Here is a 20,734-nt window from a genome sequence, read left to right on the forward strand (position 1 = left end):
GAGAGGTTAAGTAATTTCCCCAAGTTTACCACACTAAGCTATGATGCAATAAGGGCAAAATTGAGGGTCTCCTAATTTGCAATCATCTTCTCCATCCCCTAAACTCCTAAACACACTCATACACACATTTGTCAAAATGGCTCTGTCTACAAGTATGAGAAACAAATATACTCCTGAAAGGCTCCAACTTGTACATGCAGCATTGACCAACACAGAATTGGCTCATAATAGGGGCCCAATAAAATGTTTTAGAGACAATTGAATCAAACCTTTAAAGCTCTAGATTAAAATAATCTTTCTAATGCAGGAAATTTTAACTTTCAGAAGGAGACCTTCATACTGAATCTCTGACCAGCATTTGATGACACCATTCATCTCTCATGCTGATTGGTTCTCAACACTGAAATTACCCAATCCAGGAACAAAGAAATGAGTTCCTTGGCTCGTATTATTTGAGATGTGGGTGGAGAAAGGTCATAGTGCTCAGTGAGTGAGACTTGCCTGCTCTCTGCACTCCGTCCTCTCCATCTCCAGCATGGTGCGTCTGTGCTTCCCTGGATGCTCCTGGATGGCACCTCTGGTGGTGATACTGTTGGGACTGAGCCCTCTCCTGGCTTGGGCCAGGGACACACCACGTAAGTGCGCATCTTGGGTGTGGGGGGTGAGAAATTCTGGGATGAGAGAAGGAAGAAATTCACTTTGTCACTGTGTCTAGACTATGTCCTTAGAAAATTGCGACAGTTTCTTCAGTGTTCACCTATCTTTATCATATGGATCTCCAGTTCTTTCCACAACAAAAAGAGCCTGGGTGTGTGCCCTCTACCAGAGCTGTGTAAGGGGCTCCGTGTACACAGGTTGTTTCTTCTTAACTCTCCTCCAATAAAGCCTCTCCAGGCTGGTGTCCCAGTCCCTTGGGGTCTTGATAGGATTTAAAAATAATGATATCAAACTAATTCCCATCCAGTGATTCCATGTGTTTTTTTAAATATTTTTATTGATTATGCCATTATAGTTTTTCCAATTTTTCCCCCTCTATCTCCCCTCCACCCTGCCCCACCAACCCTCCAGCTTTCCCCCCGATCTTAGTTCATGTCTATGGGTTGTACATATAAGTTCTTTGAGTCCTCTGTTTTTCATACCACTTTTTCTCTCTCCTCATCTACCTTATGTGTACTAACCATGCTTCTTCTTCCCTGTACCTTTCCCCCTCTATTCCTCCCTTCCCCCTTCCCACTGAAATCCCTCCATGTGATGTCCATTTCTCTGATTTTGTTCCTGTTCTGGTTATTTGCTTAGTTTTTGTTTTCATTGGTTTTCTTTTCTTTTAGGTTCATTTGTTGATAGTTGTGAGTTTGTTCTCATTTTACTGTTCATAGTTTTGATATTCTTTTTCTTAGATAAGTCCCTTTAACATTTCATATAATAAGGGCTTGGTGATGATGAACTTCTTTAACTTGACCTTATCTGAGAAGCACTTTATCTGCCCTTCCATTCTAACTAAAAGCTTTGCTGGATAGAGTAATCTTGGATGTAGGTCCTTGCCTTTCATGACTTCGAATACTTGTTTCCAGTTCCTTCTTGCCTGCAAGATTTCTTTTAAGATATCAGCTGATAGTCTAATGGGTACTCCTTTGTAGGTAACTGTCTCCTTTCCTCTTGCTTCTTTTAGAATTCTCTCTTTATCTTTAATCTTGGGTAATTTAATGATGATGTGCCTTGACATATTACTCTTTAGATCCAACTTCTTTGGGACTCTCTGGGCTTCCTGGATTTCCTGGAAGTCTATTTCCTTCACCAGATTAGGGAAGTTTTCCTTCATTATATTTCCAAATAAGTTTTAATTTTTTTGGCCTTCCTCTTCACTTTCTGGCACCCCTATAATTCAGATATTGGAATGTTTCATGTTGTCCCAGAGGTTTGTAAGAGTCTCTTCACTTTTTAGAATTCTTGTTTTTTTTATTTTGTTCTGGATGAATGTTTATTTGTTGCTTTGAGTCCTGGTTGCCTTCCTGTCCCTGTTGGTTTCCTGAACATTCTACTTTATTTCACTTTGAGTAGTCTTCATTTCTTCCTTCATTTTTTAACCAAGCTCAGTCAGATCTGTGAGCATTTTGATTACCAGAGCTTTAAATTCTTCATCAGCTAGGTTGGCAGTCTCCTTCTCAATTAGCTCTCTTTCCGAGGCTTTACTCTGTTCTTTCATTTGGACCATGTTTCTTTGTCTTGGTGCACCTGGTAAGTTGTAAGAGAGTGGGGCCTTAGGTATTCACCCAGGCAGGGAAAACCACTTTGCTGCACTGTGGCGCTGCCTGTGGGGGAGGACCCATGGAGGGAACAGTGCAGCCCGCCTGCTTTCTCTAGTACATTTTTCAACAGACTCTCATGTAAGACTGGGAGCTTCTCCTACCTCCACAACTGCTGTACCCCACACCCACCTCTGAGTCCCCTTAAGTCAGCCCCTCTCAAGCAGCCCACCAAGCTCCACAGCCAGTTCCACCCCCAAAGTCTGCCAAGTTGCCACAGTTTTTCTGAGCTGGCCTGCATAGTCCACTGCCTTATTGGTCTGGTTGTTCTGGTTGATTTTTTCTTTAATTCCTTTGTTGTCAGAGTTCCATGCAGTTTGATTTTCTGGCATTTTTGGCTGTTTATTAATTTCAGATTGGTTGCTATCCTCCTTTTGGTTATTCCTCCTTTTGGAGGAAGTAGAGGGTCTCTACCTGTGCCTCCATCTTGGCCGGAATTCCATATTCACTACCATTTGTTATATTGAGTTATCTGAAGAAGAGAAAAAGTTTCTCTGAAACTTTATGGAGAGTCAAAACAAATTAGAAGGGTCTTAGATCCTCAACAGAATATGTGATGTGAGTGCCTCTCCCTAATATGTGAGAGGCCTCCCCCACTCTCTCCTTTCCTTTCTCCCTGAACCCCAATGTTTATAAGGCCTGTGTCCCTGTAAGGGAGGTTCTCTGACAGAAGTTGGGGTGAGTGCTCTCTATTCCCCCTGTGGAAACTCGCTGGAGCTGAAGCAGAGATTCTTGGTGCTTGGAGTGACCCTAGAGATAAGGAGCATCTGTGGGGTGTTCTTTGATGCCTTTAAGAACTTAAAGCATCTCCTGAGCACTCGGCCAGGGTAGTATCCATTACCAATATGTCTTGAACCTTTCTGTACTGTCAGTTTCTCCTATACCTCCCTTTGTCTGATCTGAGTCTATGGTAGGAATTAAACTAGTAGAAATAAATTGTATGAACTTCTGTTCCTTGAGTTAAAGAATCAAATATTAGCAATTTCATAGGTTCAAATTATACACCTTGAGCAGGAGTATTGAGTATGAAGGCTGCTTTCATCCCATAGCACTGAAAGTCAATAATCCAGTCAAGGTAAATCATTGGCCTCCTGGAGTCTTGGCTTCAAATGTCACAGGTCCATTCATCATACCCTCTGTTTTCCTTAAATAGCCATGTTTGGTTCCTCTCTATTCTTTTTTGAAAGATTTTATTTATTTATTTTTAGAGAAAGGCAGGGAGAAAGAGGAGAGAAACATCCATGTGTGGTTGCCTCTTGCACAACCCCAGTTGGGGACCTGGCCCACAACCCAGGCATATGCCCTGACTGGGAACTGACCTGGTGACCCTTTGGTTTGCTGGCTGGCACTCAATCCACTGAGCCACACCAGCCAGGGCTCAGTCTCTCCCTATTCTTTCCCCATATCATCACCATTCTTGAGATCTCAAAGTTTTCACAGACCTCAGCTCTGGAACAGAGACAAGGTCTCTATGTCTGGATCCATAGACAAGATAAAATATAGTGATATTTTTCCTTTTTGAAAAAGTCACTCTTTCCTTACTGGTGAAAGTTTCTTCTTCTTTTTTAAATATATTTTATCGACTATGCCATTACAGTTGTTCTATTTCCCCCCCTTCATTCCCCTCCACCCTGCACACCCCTCCCCCCACATTCCTCCCCTTTAGTTCATGTCCATGAGTCATACTTATAAGTTCTTTAGCTTCTACATTTCCCATACTATTCTTGCCCTCCCCCCTATCTATTTCTACCTACCGTCTATGCTACTTATTTTCTGTACCTTCTCCCCCCTTCTCCTTCTCCCACTCCCCTGTTGCTAACCCTCCATGTGATCTTCATTTCTATGGTTCTGCTCCTGATCTAGCTGTCCTTTTAGTTTGCTTTTGTTTTAGGTGTGGTTGTTAATAACTGTGAGTTTGCTGTCCTTTCACTGTTCATCTTTTTTATCTTCTTTTTCTTAGGTAAGTCCCTTGAACATTTCATATAATAAGGGCTTGGTGATGATCAACTCCTTGAATTTAATCTTATCTGAGAAGTACTCTATCTGCCCTTCCATTCTAAATGAAAGCTTTGCTGGGTAGAGCAATCTTGGATGTAGGTCTTTGGATTTCATGACTTGGAATACTTCTTTCTAGCCCCTTCTTGCCTGTAAGGTCTCTTTTGAGAAATCCCATGACAGTCTGATGGGAACTCCTTTGTAGGTGACTGTCCCCTTCTCTCTTGCTGCTTCTAGGATTCTCTCCTTCATTTTAATCTTGGCTAATGTAATTATGATGTGCCTTGGTGTGTTCCTTCTTGTGTCCAACTTCTTTGGGACTCTGAGCTTCCTGGATTTTCTGGAAGTCTATTTCCTTTGCCAGATTGGGGAAGTTCTCCTTTATTATCTGTTCACATAAATTTTCCACTCGTGGCTGTTCCTCTTCCCCTTCTGGTACCCCTGTAATTTGGATGTTGGAACATTTAAAGACGTCCTGGAGGTTCCTAAGCCTCTCCTCCTTTTTTTGAATTCTTGTTTCTTCATTCTTTTCTGTTTGGTCATTTTTTTCCTCTTTCTGGTCCACTCCTTTGATTTGAGTCCCAGTTTCCTTTCCATCACTATTGGTTTCCTGTGCATTTTCCTTCATTTCACTTAGTTTAGCCTTCATATGTTCCTCTAATTTGTGACTAAAATCAATGAGTTCTGTGATCATCCTGATCATCAGTGTTTTGAACTGTGCATCTGAGAGTTTGGCTATTTCTTCATGGCTTAGAGTTATGGGCTCTGGGGCTTTGAGCTGTTCTTCTTGAGCCATAATGTTTTGCTCTGTTCACACCTGTTAGGTATGAGGGGCGGAGCCTTAAGTGTTCACCAGGGCAGGGCCACCCAAGTCACTGGTTTGTGATGCTATGTGTGTGGGGGGGGGGGGGCAGAGAGGGGCAATGGCACTGGTTGTCTCTGCTGCTTCCTGCTGCTGGGCCCTGCAAGGTCTTTCTCACTGCTAGCTCCTTCACCAGTTTATCTGCTCTCAAATGTGTGACCGTGGTCAGCCTGCCGCCTTGTGCCCTCAGTGAGTCCACCCGCTGCTACTCCACACCTGGGATCTGCCCATAGCTGCCTGCACTCCTGGGTCGAGCGCCTGGGTCTGGCGCCTGGGTCGGTCCAATGGATCTTTCCTGCCTGACCCCACTCCACTGCTGGGTTCGCCCCTCTTACTAGTCTGGCTGAATGGTTCATTGTTGTCAGATTTCTGTGTAGTTCAATTTTCTGTGGTTTGGCTGCATTTTTGTTGCTAAAACTTTGTTGTTTTTAAACTTGGTTGTGCGAGAAGTTACAGTGTTTCCACCTATGCCTCCATCTTGGCAGAAGTCCTGAAAGTTTCTTCTAACAATAGAAAAAGAATAAAAACTGTTTGAGTTTCTCACAGAATGTAGAAGGGATATAATGTGTCATCTGAAAAAAAGAGTGTAGGAGCTTGAGCCCCTCCACTTTCCAGGATCCCAATGATCAAGTCCCAGAAACTGGGTTCGTTCACTTAGGCCACAGATATTTATAAGAGCAACTATTATATACTGGGTTCTGTTCTAGGCTCAGAGAATCCTATTTTGAATACAATAGAAAGTTTCTTATTATCATGGAACTTAGCTAACATCAGGGGAGAAAGACAATACATAACCCCATAACATTTAAGAAAAAAAATTCAGGATGAAGTGTTATATTAAATGAAATAAGCCAGATGGTGAAAGACAAATACCATATGATCTCACCTGTAAGTGGAACCTAATCAACAAAACAAACAAGTGAGCAAACTATAACTAGAGACATTAAAATAAAGAACAAACTGACAGTAACCAGAGGGGAGGAGGGAGAGGGATAAGGGGGGAAGAAGGAGAAGGGTGAAGTCAAGGAACATGTGTAATGGACAGATGAACAAAGACAATGCAGGGGGAAGATTGAATGTGTAAGAGGGAGTGTGGGCAGGTCAGGGGAGAGTAATGGAGGAGAAATAGGGACAACTGTAACTGAACAACAATAAAAAATAAAAAATAAATAAACCAGAGTTATGGGACAGAGAAAATCAAATTCACCTGACTTCAAGTGGTTAGGGAGCTGTCCCTGAGAAAGTGACATTTTTTTCTAGACCTGAATGATGAGAGAAGCCACCATGTGAAGATCTAAGGCACAAGAGTTCCAGGGAGAGGAACAGGAAAATGCCAAAGTGTGGGAACGTGTTTGCCACATTTAAGGGACAGAAAGAAGGGTAGAGTGGCTCAGACACAGCCAGCAAGTTGGAGAGTGACGATGAGATAGGTAGAGAGTGGAGAAGATGGGAGATACATCATACTGGGTCCTAATGGCCATGGTAAGAAATTTGAATGTTATTTGAAGAGACATGTGAATAAGGAGAATCCATTTATATTTATTTTAAAAACAATAACACCAGCTACCATGTGGAGAGTGGGTTGTAGGGGTTCACAAGTGAAGTCAGGGAGGTCATTTAGGAGCATGGACAAGTTTTCCAAGGAAGACATGCTTGGGACTCCATTGTATGTGGTAGTGACAACGATGGTGGTAAAGACAAGATGAACAGATTTAGGGTAGATATTTGCATGACTTTTTAATGGATCTAAAGGGGGAGGAGTAGAAAAATCAAGCTTATCCCTAAAAAGTTTGTCTTAAATAATTTGAACACATTTAGTGGTTTTGTTTATTGAGATAAGGAAGACTGTAAGAAAATAATTTGAACTGGGTGGTTAGGAATAAATATTTTGTTCAAGTTTGAAAGGATTTTTTGACCTTTACATGGAGCTGTCAAGGGGTCAGTTGAATACAGAAACTTGGATATCAGGGGCCGGCCAGGGCTATAGGTACATATGCTGGTGTCATTGACACATGTGCTGTGTTAAAGTCCAGGAAAGTGGAGGAGGCCACACGATGAGTGAGGGAGTGTGTGTGGCAGACAAGAAGGTGGGAAGGGCTGACCCCAGAGGACCAATGGCCAGTGAGTCAGCCAAGGGGAACTGAAAATGGGTGCCAATGGTGTTGAGGAAAACCAAGAAAGCGGGATGCATGGAGGTGAAGGGAAGCCTATTTTCCCAGAGGAGGGAGTGGCCAGGTGTGGTGAGAACTACTAGCAGTCAGGAAGGGAGACATATAGAGAAGTGGGCACTGGGTTTGGTGGATGTGACGTGTGCAGTTGGTGAATTGTACAATATGGAAACTGAATTGGACCATTTGAAGAGAGAATGGGAGCTGAAGATGTGAAGGGTGGATTACAGGTGACTCTTTTGAGCAGCTGACCTCAGGGAGAGATGGTGCTCAGGGACCAGGGAGTTAGCTGGGCCTAAAGCACAAGAATAAACGAGCCTGAAAAGAAGCTGGGAGGACGTGAGAACCAGAGATGTTCATTCAGCAGCAAGGAGCCACTGGAGTGGTCTTGAATGTGGAGGTGACTGGTCAAGCAAAAAACCATTGGTTATACAGTCAATATTATTCATGACCTCGAATAGACCAGTTATCATCATAGATAATGAGGATGGAAGCATCAACAAAATAAATCTAGTCTCTATCAGCATGAGCATCAGAACATTCTGCAGTTACTATATACCAGACCTATAAAACTTTGAGTATGTAATTTTTATAACTATCCTATCTTATCTGGAGCGATTAAAAATGTAATAATATATGAAATTTAAAATTCAAAGAGTTTAAGTAAATTCTCCAGAGCCACAAGGTGGCTGTAGAACCCAGAGTACACAGTCTAACTCTCGGTGTCCAGAAAGGCCCTCTCTTCTATGTCAGCACATTCACATGAGTGTTGTATATGTCCCATTATTACACACAAACTGAACTTCTGTCCTCATGTGTTCAAAGTGACAGTGATAAAATTAATTAAAAACAACTGCCAAATTATGAAGAAATTATTTGCTTTAAGAAGTTAAAAAAATAGAGAGCTTGAGAGCTTGCCTTCATAGGAGTTGTAAGAATTAAAATAACAATGTATTTATTGATTACTTATTATGTGATCAGCACTATTTAATTTCACACTTAACATATCCTGTGAGGAGTATACTATCACTACATCTATTTTAGAGATAAGGAAAAAGAGGCACATGGATATTAAAATCTGACCCAAGTGGAAGCGCTAATATTCAAAATTAGATTTTCTAATTAGAAAATCAAGTTTGGGGCTTCTAACCACCATTAGTGAACAGTGGCTTGGCTGAGTCTGAGTTACTGATGAAATTTCTGATGTTCACATGTGCCAGTGTGTGTCTGAGGGTGGGGAGTAGGCAGATGCAAGGGCTGCTGGTTCCAATGAAAAGGAGAAATTCACATTCATTTTGCATTTATAATGTTAAAAATTTCATATGGGCTCACACTATGTGCAGACTATTGTGGGTATGTGAGGAAGGATACAAAGAAGTATTAAATACACTCCTTTTTCTGAGATTTTATTAGCAAGTTGGGCTAGGGTTGGCAAGTAAAATACTAGATGCCCAATTAAATCTGAATTTCAGAGAACCAAGAATTATTTACCTGAAATCCAAATTTAACTGGGCACTGATGCATGCACTGACCAGCAGTGCCCACAGTGTCATGGATGAGACATGAGACAAAATCACATGGACTACCAAGTCCTGTGGAGGAAAAGGGACAGCATGGCTACTCCCTCAAGGGGGAAGAGTCTCAGAATGGCCTCACCACCATCAAGGGGAGAGTGGCTTGGAGCTGCCAGGCAACTCTCTTACCAGGGGAGAGAGAGTGCCCTGACCCTTGCCTAGTCAGGCTTTTATTGGGATTTTTGCACAGGAGTTCAGGTACAGTTTATTAATCATTGTCAGGCAGTAAACAGTAGATAGTATACAAAGAACCATTAGGGCTTCTTCTAAATCAGGGCCTGTCAGCTAAAAGGCTACAGAACTTTGGGAACATAAACTCTTCTGCTTGGGCCCTTATCATCTAACTAAAAGCATTCTTAAACGAAGCAGGTCTCACAGGGTTTCACATATTCCTTCTCAGGCCTAATTACCCAGGGAGCCTGCCATTCCCAACACAAGGCTTGCAAGCCTTCCCCATCATAGGTTTTTAGGCTTAAGTGGATTAGAGCCAGGAAGCGCTTCTCCCAGAGGACATGGGGACTCGGGCTTCATCAAAGCCTGGGGGGTGAGGGTCCATCACTCCCTCTTTGTCGCAGCTCCCTGAGTCCTTCCAGGATGGCCTCCCAAGTGATTGTGCCTGGCCTAGGCTGCCCCTCCTCTGAGGGGTCTCACCTGTCTCTGACCGTCAGACCATACTTTGGGGGCAGGGAGATGAAGCAAGGGCAGCATCTGCTGCCAGAGACAAGCCTTATCTCCTCAGTGGCTCGCATTCCGGAGGTCCTCAGAGCCTTAGACATGGGAGATGGTTTACAATTCCTGGAACCAGGCAGGTCGGTCCCCAACAGGGCACCCTATATTTTTATTTGTTATATTTGGAAACCTTAAGTTGGGCAGTGAACATCAACCAACAGTGCTAACCACACAGGCTACAGTGAACAGCAACTTCACACATTTTTATTTTTCAACTTTTTCATGTGTCAAGAAGGCACTAGAGAAATTGTGAATAGACTTGGTCCTACCAGAGTGCCCTCCTCTCTGCCCTCATTCTTAAGTGAATGAAGGTCTCTACTGGGGACCTGCTCATTTTTGTAAACTGTCTCTATGAGAATGTCATCCTAGTTTCTCTTCTACTGAAGAGAAATGAATGTAAAAAGGAAGAGTTCCACATCTGGCCATGGCTGGTAATTTGGTGCCCTCTGGTATTATTGAGAGCAGCAGACAGAAAATGAATTAGTTAGGACATTGAACAGGAATCAAATGGCTGCAGCTGTAGTTTTCTACTGTAGGTAAGTAGTGGACCAGCGGCAGATAAATTAAGAAAGAAGATGATGTGAAGGATAAATTATATGCCTTGGTGATTAGGTAACAAGGCAAAGAAATAGGTAAACAGGTCCTGAACAAATTAATTTTGCTAAAGAAAGTACTCTGTACTGGGACCAGACTGCTAAAAAATACAGATTTCATATAGGACCAAGATTTTCAACAGATATAATATTGATAGAACTTTCTGTGTAATTCTCAGCTGCTCCATAATTAACAGTGGCTTTTTCACCACAGGCTTTTCAGATGGTTCACACCAGTGGAGCTCACCCTGTGAAGGTTCACCATCCCTCCCTCCCCTTCCCACCCCTGGAACATCTGGCAACATCTGGAGCCATGTTTCATTGTCACCCAGGGGTTTCTTCTGATGATGAGTGGGTAGAGAGGCCAGGGATGCTGTGTACAACCTACTGTGTACAGAACAGCCCACCCACCTCCAACCACAAAGAATTATCTGGTCCAAAATGTCAATAGTGTTGAGGTTGAGAACACCACTGCTTTACACTGAGTGTTTGTAAAAATTCTAGACTCGCACTTTATACACACACTCATCTTCCAACTCAGTTCTTGATAGTTTATTTTAGTTCCTTACAGAGGAGAGTTGTATAAATTCACTGCTTTCTTGTTGAATCCATTCATCAATTGAAGTTAAAAATCTTCATTTTTACTTTTTACCTCATGCAATGTTTTTAAAATTTTCACGAGTTCTTGGTCATTGCATCTCTAATTAACTTTTAACATTGATAAAAGTTGCAAATATTTTAAGTCATCAATATTTTCAGTACAGTGTCTCAAATTTCTGCAGTAATTCTACTTTCCACACTATTGATGAGATTAGAAGCTTCCATTTATTCCTCTCACTTTTAACCACCGGTTTATTCTTCTGGTTTTCTGAGCTTTCTAGGTTGGGACACGCAGAAGAGATGCGGCCCTACTGGGTCTGTGCTTATTTCTCCCTGAAACTCCTCAGTGGTTTCCGTCACATTCGGTGGAAGGTGCCACCCTCACTGACCCGCAGTCCCAGGTCCCCGCCTCCCTGTCGTGTCCGGGCCGCAGGGACCGCTCTCCCCGGGTCGCTGGCGGAGGTTCGCGGGTTCGGTGCGGCTCCCGCACGTGCTGTTCTTTCCCTGGAAAGTGCCTCCCCTTCCCCAAACCTCCGCGCTCACACCGACTCAACCTCCTCGTCCCATCTTCGGTGTCGCTCGGAGGCCACTTCCCGTCACCCCAGTGTCACTTAGATCCGTGGTTTTTCTCGGTTCTGGAACTGGACGCTTCTCCGGACGCTTCTCGCTCCTGCGTGAATTCTCGGCGGTTGGGGCCCGACCGTGAAGCTCCGGAGCGGCGGGCGGAGGCCCGTTTCCTTCCGGATCCTCCGGGGAACAGCGGCCCGGCGCCGGTCCCACCGAGCGAGGACCCGGCCCCGCGCGGCCCCGCGGGGAGAGGGGAGGCGGGGACGCCGAGCGGGTCCCGCGGCTGAGGCCCGGGGGTCGCCCCCGCCCCGCTCCGGCCCAGACGAGGGGCGGCCCCGCAGCGGCAGTCGGGGCGCGGGGGGGCCTCGTGTCCCCACCGGCCGGGTGCCCGCAGGGGGCGGCGTCGCCGTCCGTCTCTGACCCGAGTGACCGGTCGTCCCTGTCCCCGCAGAAGTTTTCCTGTACCAGCCTAAGTACGAGTGTCATTTCACCAACGGGACGCAGCGGGTGCGGCTCCTGGGGAGATTCTTCTACAACGGGGAGGAGTTCGCGCGCTACGACAGCGACGTGGGGCAGTTCCGCGCGGTGACCGAGCTGGCGCGGCGGAGCGTCGAGAAGTGGAACCGGGACAAGGACCTCCTGGAGCAGGCGCGGGCCCAGCTGGACACGGGGTGCAGACACAACTACGGGGTGTTGGATGGATTCCTGGTGCAGCGGCAAAGTGAGCGCGGCGGGGGCGGGGGGGTGTACGTGTGCAGGTGTGTGCGTGTATAAGTGTGTACGTGTGCGTGTGTACGTACGTGCGTGAGCGTGTGTGTACGTACGTGTGTGCGCGTGTACCCGCGTGAGTGTTTGTAGGGCTGGGACCGAGCGCGCGTGTGAGGCCCTCGCGGGGGCCGCGGTCGGGGTCGCAGGGTGGAGGCGGCGGCCGGTGGGACGGACGCGGGGGTGCGGTCCGGTTGGGGTGCAGGTTCGGGGAGCAGAGGTCAGGGGTGAAAGGTCGGGGTGGGGGAGGGGCGTCGCCGTCTGTCTCGGCCAAACCGGTCCCTGCCCCGAACCCCTGGGTCCGGTCGTGTGTTTGCTGCCCGAGCGTTTCGCTGGGACGGAAGATGGGGGCGGGGGCCTCTGAGGCTTCTTTTAGGTCTTTCTTGCTTTTTTTGGATTAGTGTACATATCTTTACATAGTTGAAATGATTATAAAATCAGATTTTTAAGTTACAATTTGTTACCTAACATATGGATGTTACTATTTTTATAATGCTAATAGCATCATATTTAAGTACTTACATATTATCTTTATATAGTTCTGACAGTTTACCTCATTCTGAATTTTTAAAATATTACCAAATACTCAGTTGACATTTTATACTTTTTATTTTTAATTTGTACTTTGATTTCTAAGATCCTTGAACATTTTTTACACATTTATTGGTTAGTTGTTATTCCTGCTCTAATAATTGCCCCTTGCCTGTCATCTCTGGGGACCTGGCATTTTTCTCAGTGATTTTATGGGTTCTCCATGCAGTAAGGTCAATACTTTGCTAATATTTGATTCAGCACTTTCTCCAGTTCCTGGTTTGTGCTTTGTCTCTGCTTTAATACTTTCCATGTTAAAAATTTAAACATCTTTAATGTAATGAAATGGACTGCAAAGTTGTTAGCGATGATTTACTATCAATCTTAAATCTACCAGTTTGTGTGGTTGTAAAATGTTTCTCCCCAGGTTTCTCCTCCTCCTCCCCCACTTCCTCCCACCTCCCCCTTCTCCATTGTATTTATTGAGCTTGGTCTTACGAAGGAAGCACAGGTATTAATGAGTCCCAGACCCTGCACTGACCTCAAATGTCAGCTTAAGAAGAAAGACAATTATAAAATTATAGGAATTCCAATCATAGATATACTTCTTTTGAAAAGGAGAGGAATTTCTGGATTTGAACTCAGACAGCCTTGCTCCAGAAATCACATTTTTAATTAATGCACTATGTACCTTGCAAAGATTTGTAAACACTTCAACAATGAATAACTGTTTCAAGATATGAAAAAATTTCACAAATGTCCTCCACTTCTCTCAGATCTGGTGGGACTGTGCTGCAGGGATAGATTGAGGCTCATGGCACTACCTCCTGCAAGGCCACAGCTCTGAGGGAGGCCTGCCTGCGACTAGAGACTGGAGGCCGAAAGGCAGCCAGCCCAGGAGCCACATCTGTGTCCCTCATGGCCCCCCACCCTTCTCTCCTAGCTGAGCCTACAGTGACCGTGTACCCTGCAAAGACGCAGCGCCTGCAGCACCACAACCTCCTGGTCTGCTCCGTGAGTGGTTTCTATCCTGGCCACATTGAAGTCCGGTGGCTGCGGAATGGCCAGGAAGAGGAGGCGGGGGTCGTCTCCACGGGCCTGATCCGGAATGGAGACTGGACCTTCCAGATCCTGGTGATGCTGGAAACCGTTCCCCAGAGTGGGGAGGTCTACACCTGCCAAGTGCAGCACCCGAGCCTGATGGACCCTGTCACTGTGGAGTGGAGTGAGAAGTGTTCTGTCCCCACTCGGGCCTCACTCACCATGGGGGGCTTTGCTCATCCCTGAGTGTCAGGGTTCTCCCCTTCCCACACCATGTTCTCATTTGCTCATATTCTCTCCTTCCGCACAGGTCACGTGAGTGTAGGGGGTGGGATGGCCCTGTGACAGTTTCTATAAATACTTAGAGTCCTTGGGGAGGCCATTGTTCCTGGCAGTCAGAAGTGCAGTTGTCCCTTTTATGAACTTTTCCACAATGTCACAGGTCATGTTCCTCCTTGGCCCTGAGCACCAGACCCCTGCCTCAGGCTGGGCTGGTACTTCTGCACTATCGCTCCGAGTTCTCCAATGAGATCTGAGCAAAGCCACTTCCTCTACAGCCAGTATAGGGACCTTCCTGACATGAGGAGTGTCCAGTCTCTGCTCTGCCATCCATTAGCTCTGTCACCCTGGACAAGGATTTCACCTTACTGAGCCCCAGGCTCCTTATCCATGAAATACTGAAACAGTAGCCTTATGTTGGGGCCATAATGTTTCAGTGATTTCAGTGCCTGAACCTTGTGTCTCCTCAGTGTGATTTTAAGTCTCTTTCCAGAAGTGGCCAGTTTTTCTGGTTCTTCTAGGGAAGGCTTCTTCCCACCCTCAAAGCTCTCAGTCCTAGAGTCTCAATCAAAGAAGTTGGGGTTGGGATAAAAAATCACTAAAACCAGCTTCTTCTCATAGAGGCACAGTCTGAAGCTGCACAGAGCAAGATGCTAAGTGGAGTCGGGGGCTTCGTTCTGGGTCTTCTCTTCCTTGGGGCGGGGCTGTTCGTCTACTTCAGGAATCAGAAAGGTAAGGAACCTGTGGGCAGCTGAAGGTCCCCACAGACAGTACGGGGGAGGAAATACGGCTTTGTTCAAGTTAGTTCTCTGTATATCAGTGGCCTTGTATAAAAAGCCTTTCTTTCTCTGGTTAATATCAAATTTCCTGGGAACCCAGAAATAAATAGTACATGATTAGTTATGGTTGAAACAAGGAATTATGGCCTGTGGAGATAAGAAAAGGGTTAAAAGCCTGAGCATTTGGATCAAGATCCTGGAATAAATGCAGGAATAGACACTGTGGTTAATAAAATTACACTGGGTTTGTGTGACAGAAGCTTTGTGGGTCACTGCTCTCAGTTTCTGCTCGCCTCCCTACTCTAGTCGGTTGTGATGTTAGAGAAATTTCAGGTGGTCTGGGCTGGTGGCATTGTGTTTGGGGACAGATTTACCTTCATGTCTTTTAAGCCTATATCTTCCTTCTCTTTCCCAGGACACTCTGGACTTCAGCCAACAGGTAATGCTCTTTAACTGTATTTTAGAGACATATTCAGTTTCCCTAGAACAGAATGTAGAGGTGACAGAAATAATGGGAAAGACTTTGGATCTCACCTCTGGTCAGGCAGTTTACACTAAACTTCTCACCACTTAATAAAAGGCCTGCTCCAAAGCAGCTTTGGCTCAGGGTGACCTGGGAACTTTTCTTCTTCTTACTTCAGAGCTGTAACAGGAGGCCGTAGAGGGAGGGGAGAGGTTGCTTGTTGGCGGCCTGGGAACAGCACTCTCCTCTGTCTGCAGGACTCCTGAGCTGAAGTGAAGGTGGTGACACAGGTGACACTGGAGGAAGAAAGAACCTTCTGTCCCCACTTCTTTGCAGTGTGGAAAGCTTTCCTGCTTGAGTCTTACTCCACAAAGAGGGTGCTCCCTCAGGACCTGCTTTGGTCCTGGTTCAGTGACCCTGCAGATCATGTCCTCCTTGCTGGCTTCCTCAGCCCCCGCCCCTGACCTGGAAGTCCCGGTATCGACCAACTGCAGTGCCTCACTTACCTTCCTTCCTTCCCTGGTCCCTCTGTATTCAACCCTTACGGTCTCCTGTGCACCTGAATTCACCCTCTGCCCACATTTCTTTATAAAATTTTCCCCAATTAAACATGGAGTGAAAATCATCTGCTTCATGTGGCTTCGAGGCAAAAAGTAGAAAGAAAAGAAAAAGAAAGGATTTCATCATAATCCAATAATAATTTTCATTTATAGTCCTGAACTTTGGTTACATGGGGATCTGGAAGATTTCCTTGCTCCCATCCATGCTTTTTAAAGCGTTTTCTGCATTCTGTGATTAGGCATGTTTTCCTGATCCAGGAGAAAGCCTACAATACATGGTGGTCCCCTACATCTTTGTCTCTCAAAGACAAACACATAAGTCCCTTTGCAGCATGGGGCACAGAAAAGGGACAATAAGTATAAGAAATGCATGTCAGTTATAAGGATGTAATGGCTTTAAATTTTTTCTAATCATATTCTTTGGTCTCTTTTTCTCTGATTTTTAAAAGAATCTAAATGTGGCTATTTGTTAAAAAAAAATTTTAAGTTATTGGATTGAAAGAGAGAGACAGAGACAAATTTGTTGTTCCACTTATTTATGTATTCCTTGGTTGCTTCTTGTATGTGCCCTGACCAGGGATCAAACTGGCAACCGTGGCATATCGGGGCGACACTCCAGCCAACTGAGCTACATGGCCAGGACAAACGTGGGTACTCCTTTAAAGAAGATTTTACTTATTTATTTATTTATTTTAGAGAGGAAGGGAGGGAAAAAGAGGGAGAGAAACATTGATCAACTGCCTGGCATGTACCCTGGCTGGGAATCAAGCTGGTGACCTTCAGTTTGCCAGCCGATGCCCAACCCTTGGAACCACACCTGGGCAAACCTGGGTACTTCCTGAAGTCCCTGTTTATTAGACTAATGGTGAGCTTCAGTACTTCAGTCTTTTTATGTCTCTCAAGATAAAAATCAGTGCTGTGCTGACTCTTTGCCTTGCTGTGCACCCTTGCCCATAATTAGGTCTTAGAGGCTTCAGGACAAAGCACAATCTAGTGTAAAGTACATTTCTGAGGCCCTCCAGGTTGTGTGACCAACTCAGTGTCTGTCACAGGAAACGCCTGTGTGGATCTTAGCTTAGCACAAATCAGACAATGCTGGAAAGCAAGTGGGGATGTATGAATCCACTGATGTATATCCAAACAATGAAATACTCTGCACTGGAAGGAAAAATGAGAATAGTCTGCAAAGGAATAATTTCCAGAATATGTTTGGAGCAAGGAACAAGAGTGTTTGCATAGTACACAGCATATGTTTTTAATGAAATAGAGGAGAATGGGAATCTATAGCTATAGCTGTTTTCTCTCCCTATATTTGTAAACGGAAACAATGGAGAATTAAAAAAAATGGTTTTCTGTGGAGCAAAATGAGGATTGAGGGGTAAAAGATAGACTTTTAAAATGTATCTTATTTAATAATTTTATCTTGAGGAACATTAAAATATTGTATATAATAGAAAGTTTAAATCATAAATTTTTTAAAATCCATGAAAACTGAGAACAAACAACCGAAATAATCTTGACAAAAATATATAATGAAAAATAAGCTAGAAAAGAAAATCAAAACATTTCGATCCTTGCATAAAACATTGTGAAACTATAACTGTAAATCAGTATTCGGTTCTACACTCCACAGACAATAATAATAATACGAGGGAGCTGGACAGGTTTCAGAGAACAGCTAATGTGGTGAGAAGAGGGCGGGTTCTGCTCTTGTGTTTCATCTGAGCAGTTACAGTATGAATCCAAAATCCAAAGAGCACATGATTGATTCAGCAGTTTATTTCAAAGGAACAGTGATTTGAACACAATTTCTCTACTGTCAGAGATGACTTTTATTTTCAAGTGAATTTAAAGATTATTTTATGCATATTTTGATTGTATTGTGTATTAGTTGTGTGAAAGGTTATCATCCTGCTGGGATTTCACATGTGATGGTAACAAGCTGATGGTAACATCTGCAATATGCCTGCAGTTGAGATAAATTCTGTTTAAACCCAGTCTGCAACTTTACTCTCACTTTGTTCTCAGAGATGAAGAAGTGAGTTGTGTCATTTTATCTGAGACTTATGGTGTGAAATTATAGGTAGAATTAAAGTATATGGTTTGAATATTTTAATGAAAATGCTTTCTGCTGCTAGTAGAAAATCCAACCTAATTTGCTCTATTTTTCTTTAACATATTAGCTTATAGAGAAGGTAGGACCTAGGTGGGGCATCTCCAGAGCTGCTGACCAATTCGTCAGGTCAGTAGCATCACCAGTCAGCCAAGGACTCTGTACCTCATACCCGTATTACGCATGCCAGTGCTCCTAACATGGTACAAGGATGCCTGCAGCAGCTTTAGGCTTCGTATTCTTTCAAAACAACTTCTAAAAGTAGAAAAGGAGAACTGTTTTTTTATGAGTCTTCCCAGTGGGCCCACTTTCCACACATGAGGAGGATCCTGTGATTACAGCTGTTGACTCAGACAAACCACAACTCTCCCTTTGTGGGCTGGGCCTGCCTCTCCTGATGCACATGGGGAGGAAGGAGCAAATTTATATTTTTTTAGAAAGAAAGAAACTACAGTCAATTAATATTTGACAAAGGGGGAAATAACATAAAATGGAGTAAAGATAGCCTCTTCAACAAATGGTGTTGGGAGAACTGGACAGCTACGTGCAAAAAAATGAAACTTGAGCACCAGCTTACACCATACACCAAAATAAATTCAAGGTGGATAAAAGACTTAAATATAAGCCGTGACACCATTAAAGTCCTAGAGGAGAACATTGGCAAGAAAATCTCAGATATTCCACGCAGCAACATTTTTACCGATATGTCCCCTAGAGCAAGGAATATAAAGGAAAGAATAAACAAATGAGATCTCATCAAAATAAAAAGCTTCTGCGTGGCTAAAGAGAACAGTATTAAATTAAAAAGACAACCAACTGTATGGAAAAACATATTTGCCAATGATACCTCAGACAAAGGTTTAATCTCCAAAATATACAAAGAACTTACACGACTCCACTCTAAGAAGACATCTAACCCAATTAAAAAATGGGGAAAGGACTTGAACAGACACTTCTCCAAGGAGGACATACAGAATATCCATAGACACATGAAGAGATGCTCAATATCGTTAGCTATCAGAGAGATGCAAATTAAAACCACAATGAGATACCACTTTACACCAGTCAGGATGGCTATCATAAACAAAGCAACAAACAACAAATGTTGGAGAGGTTGTGGGGAAAAGGGGTCCTTAGTTCACTGTTGGTGGGATTGCAGACTGGTACAACCATTATGGAAAACAGTATGGAATTTTCTCAGAAAAATAAAAATCGACCTGCCTTTTGACCCAGCAATTCCACTGCTAGGATTATATCCTAAGAATCCTAAAACATCAATTTCAAAGAATCTGTGCACCACAATGTTCATAGCAGCACAATTTACAATAGCCAAGAGTTGGAAGCAACCTAGGTGCCCATCGGTAAAGGAATGGATCAAAAAATTGTGGTACATATACACAATGGAATTCTATGCAGCAGAAAGAAAGAAGGAGCTACTACCCTTTGCAACAACATGGATGGAAGTGGAAAGCATTATGCTGAGTGAAATAGGCCAGGGGTTGAAAGACAAATACCATATGACCTCACCTTTAACAGGAAGCTAAACAACAAAACAAACAAGCAAACAGAATAAAAACAAAGACACTGAAATAGAGAACAAGTGGGCAGTGACCAGAGGGGGAGAGGGAAGGGAATTTAAGGGGGGAAAAGGAGAGCGATTTGGAGGAACAAGTATGAAGGACACAGGGATGAGGACTGGGGGGGAAATGGAAGGGAGGTGGGGAGCATGGAGCAGGGGGCTGGGATGGGAGAAATAGACAAAAAACTGTACTTGAAAAATAACTAAATAAAATTTAAAAATTAAAAAATAAAAGAGAAAGAAATGGCAGATGGAGTAGGGAAGAATGATTTTAGGGTACAGAAGCTGTAGCTTCTGCACTGTCACTTTGTTTATATTTTTAAGTGTTTTCTCATAAAGGATGATACGTTCCTGATGGAGAGCAGCAACTCAAGGTTATGAGGTTTGTATTTTTTAACTCTGAGTATTAAATGTCAGCCATACACCTAATTACAAAAAACAAACAAGTAAGCAAGAAGATTAGCTTGTTTTTAGAACTTATTAGGGTGATTTTTAATTTTATGAAAATATATGTTTTCAATGGAAATTTTTGAAAAAAGACACATGAAATTACTAGCTTTTTAAGATGCTAAAACCTAATATACCTTTATTTTAATAAGCACTTTTTTGCATTGATTAAGTTTTTGTTAAATAAACCAGTGAAACAGAGGCCTAAATTAGGTCCCTGAACAGTTGAGACTTAGTTTAAGATAATTTGAAATTATTGGCAAGATGAATTCCAAACTCATTTCTTTTAACAAAATGAATCTCTGATGAATAAAAATCAAAACATAAAAGAAATAAAAGTTAATAGAATAATGGTTGTTATTTCCATTATCATCATTGTTGTTATAATTATGTTTGAGGATAAGAAGCCTGATGCATTACTGATGAAAATGTATAATATTAAACACTTGAGAAATTTCTTAAAAAGTTAAACATACATTTCCCATATGAGTCAGCAATTCTCCTCCTTGGGATCAACTCAAGAGAAATAAGAGCATATGTCATCACAGATACATATGTGCAAATGTTCATAGCAGCATTAGTCATAATAGCCCCAAACTGGAAGTGATCCAAATTTCCATTACTTAGTGAATGGATGAACAAAATGTACTCATATAATGAAATACTATTTAACAATACAAAGACAGGAACAACTGGAATACATGTAAAGAAAATGATGATACATGCTATAAAATGGATGAACTTTGGAAACATTATACTAAATGAAAGAAGCCAGACACAAAAGAC

At 43.3% G+C, this 20,734-nt stretch overlaps 1 protein-coding gene across 1 annotated transcript; it reads left to right on the forward strand.

Annotated features, from left to right (window-relative positions):
* Positions 1-456: 456 nt before the first annotated feature.
* On the forward strand, positions 457-15,874 carry LOC119062087 (DLA class II histocompatibility antigen, DR-1 beta chain-like). Its single transcript, XM_053662790.1, has 6 exons — positions 457-635; positions 11,843-12,112; positions 13,631-13,912; positions 14,629-14,739; positions 15,202-15,225; positions 15,507-15,874. Exons 1-6 carry the CDS (start codon positions 536-538, stop codon positions 15,518-15,520), a joined length of 801 nt encoding a protein of 266 aa, XP_053518765.1. The 5' UTR covers positions 457-535; the 3' UTR covers positions 15,521-15,874.
* The last annotated feature ends 4,860 nt before the right edge of the window (positions 15,875-20,734 follow it).

The sequence above is a fragment of the Artibeus jamaicensis genome, unplaced genomic scaffold, assembly GCF_021234435.1.
Source record: "Artibeus jamaicensis isolate MK-2021 breed Jamaican fruit bat unplaced genomic scaffold, CSHL_Jam_final contig_2825, whole genome shotgun sequence".
NCBI lineage: Eukaryota > Metazoa > Chordata > Mammalia > Chiroptera > Phyllostomidae > Artibeus > Artibeus jamaicensis.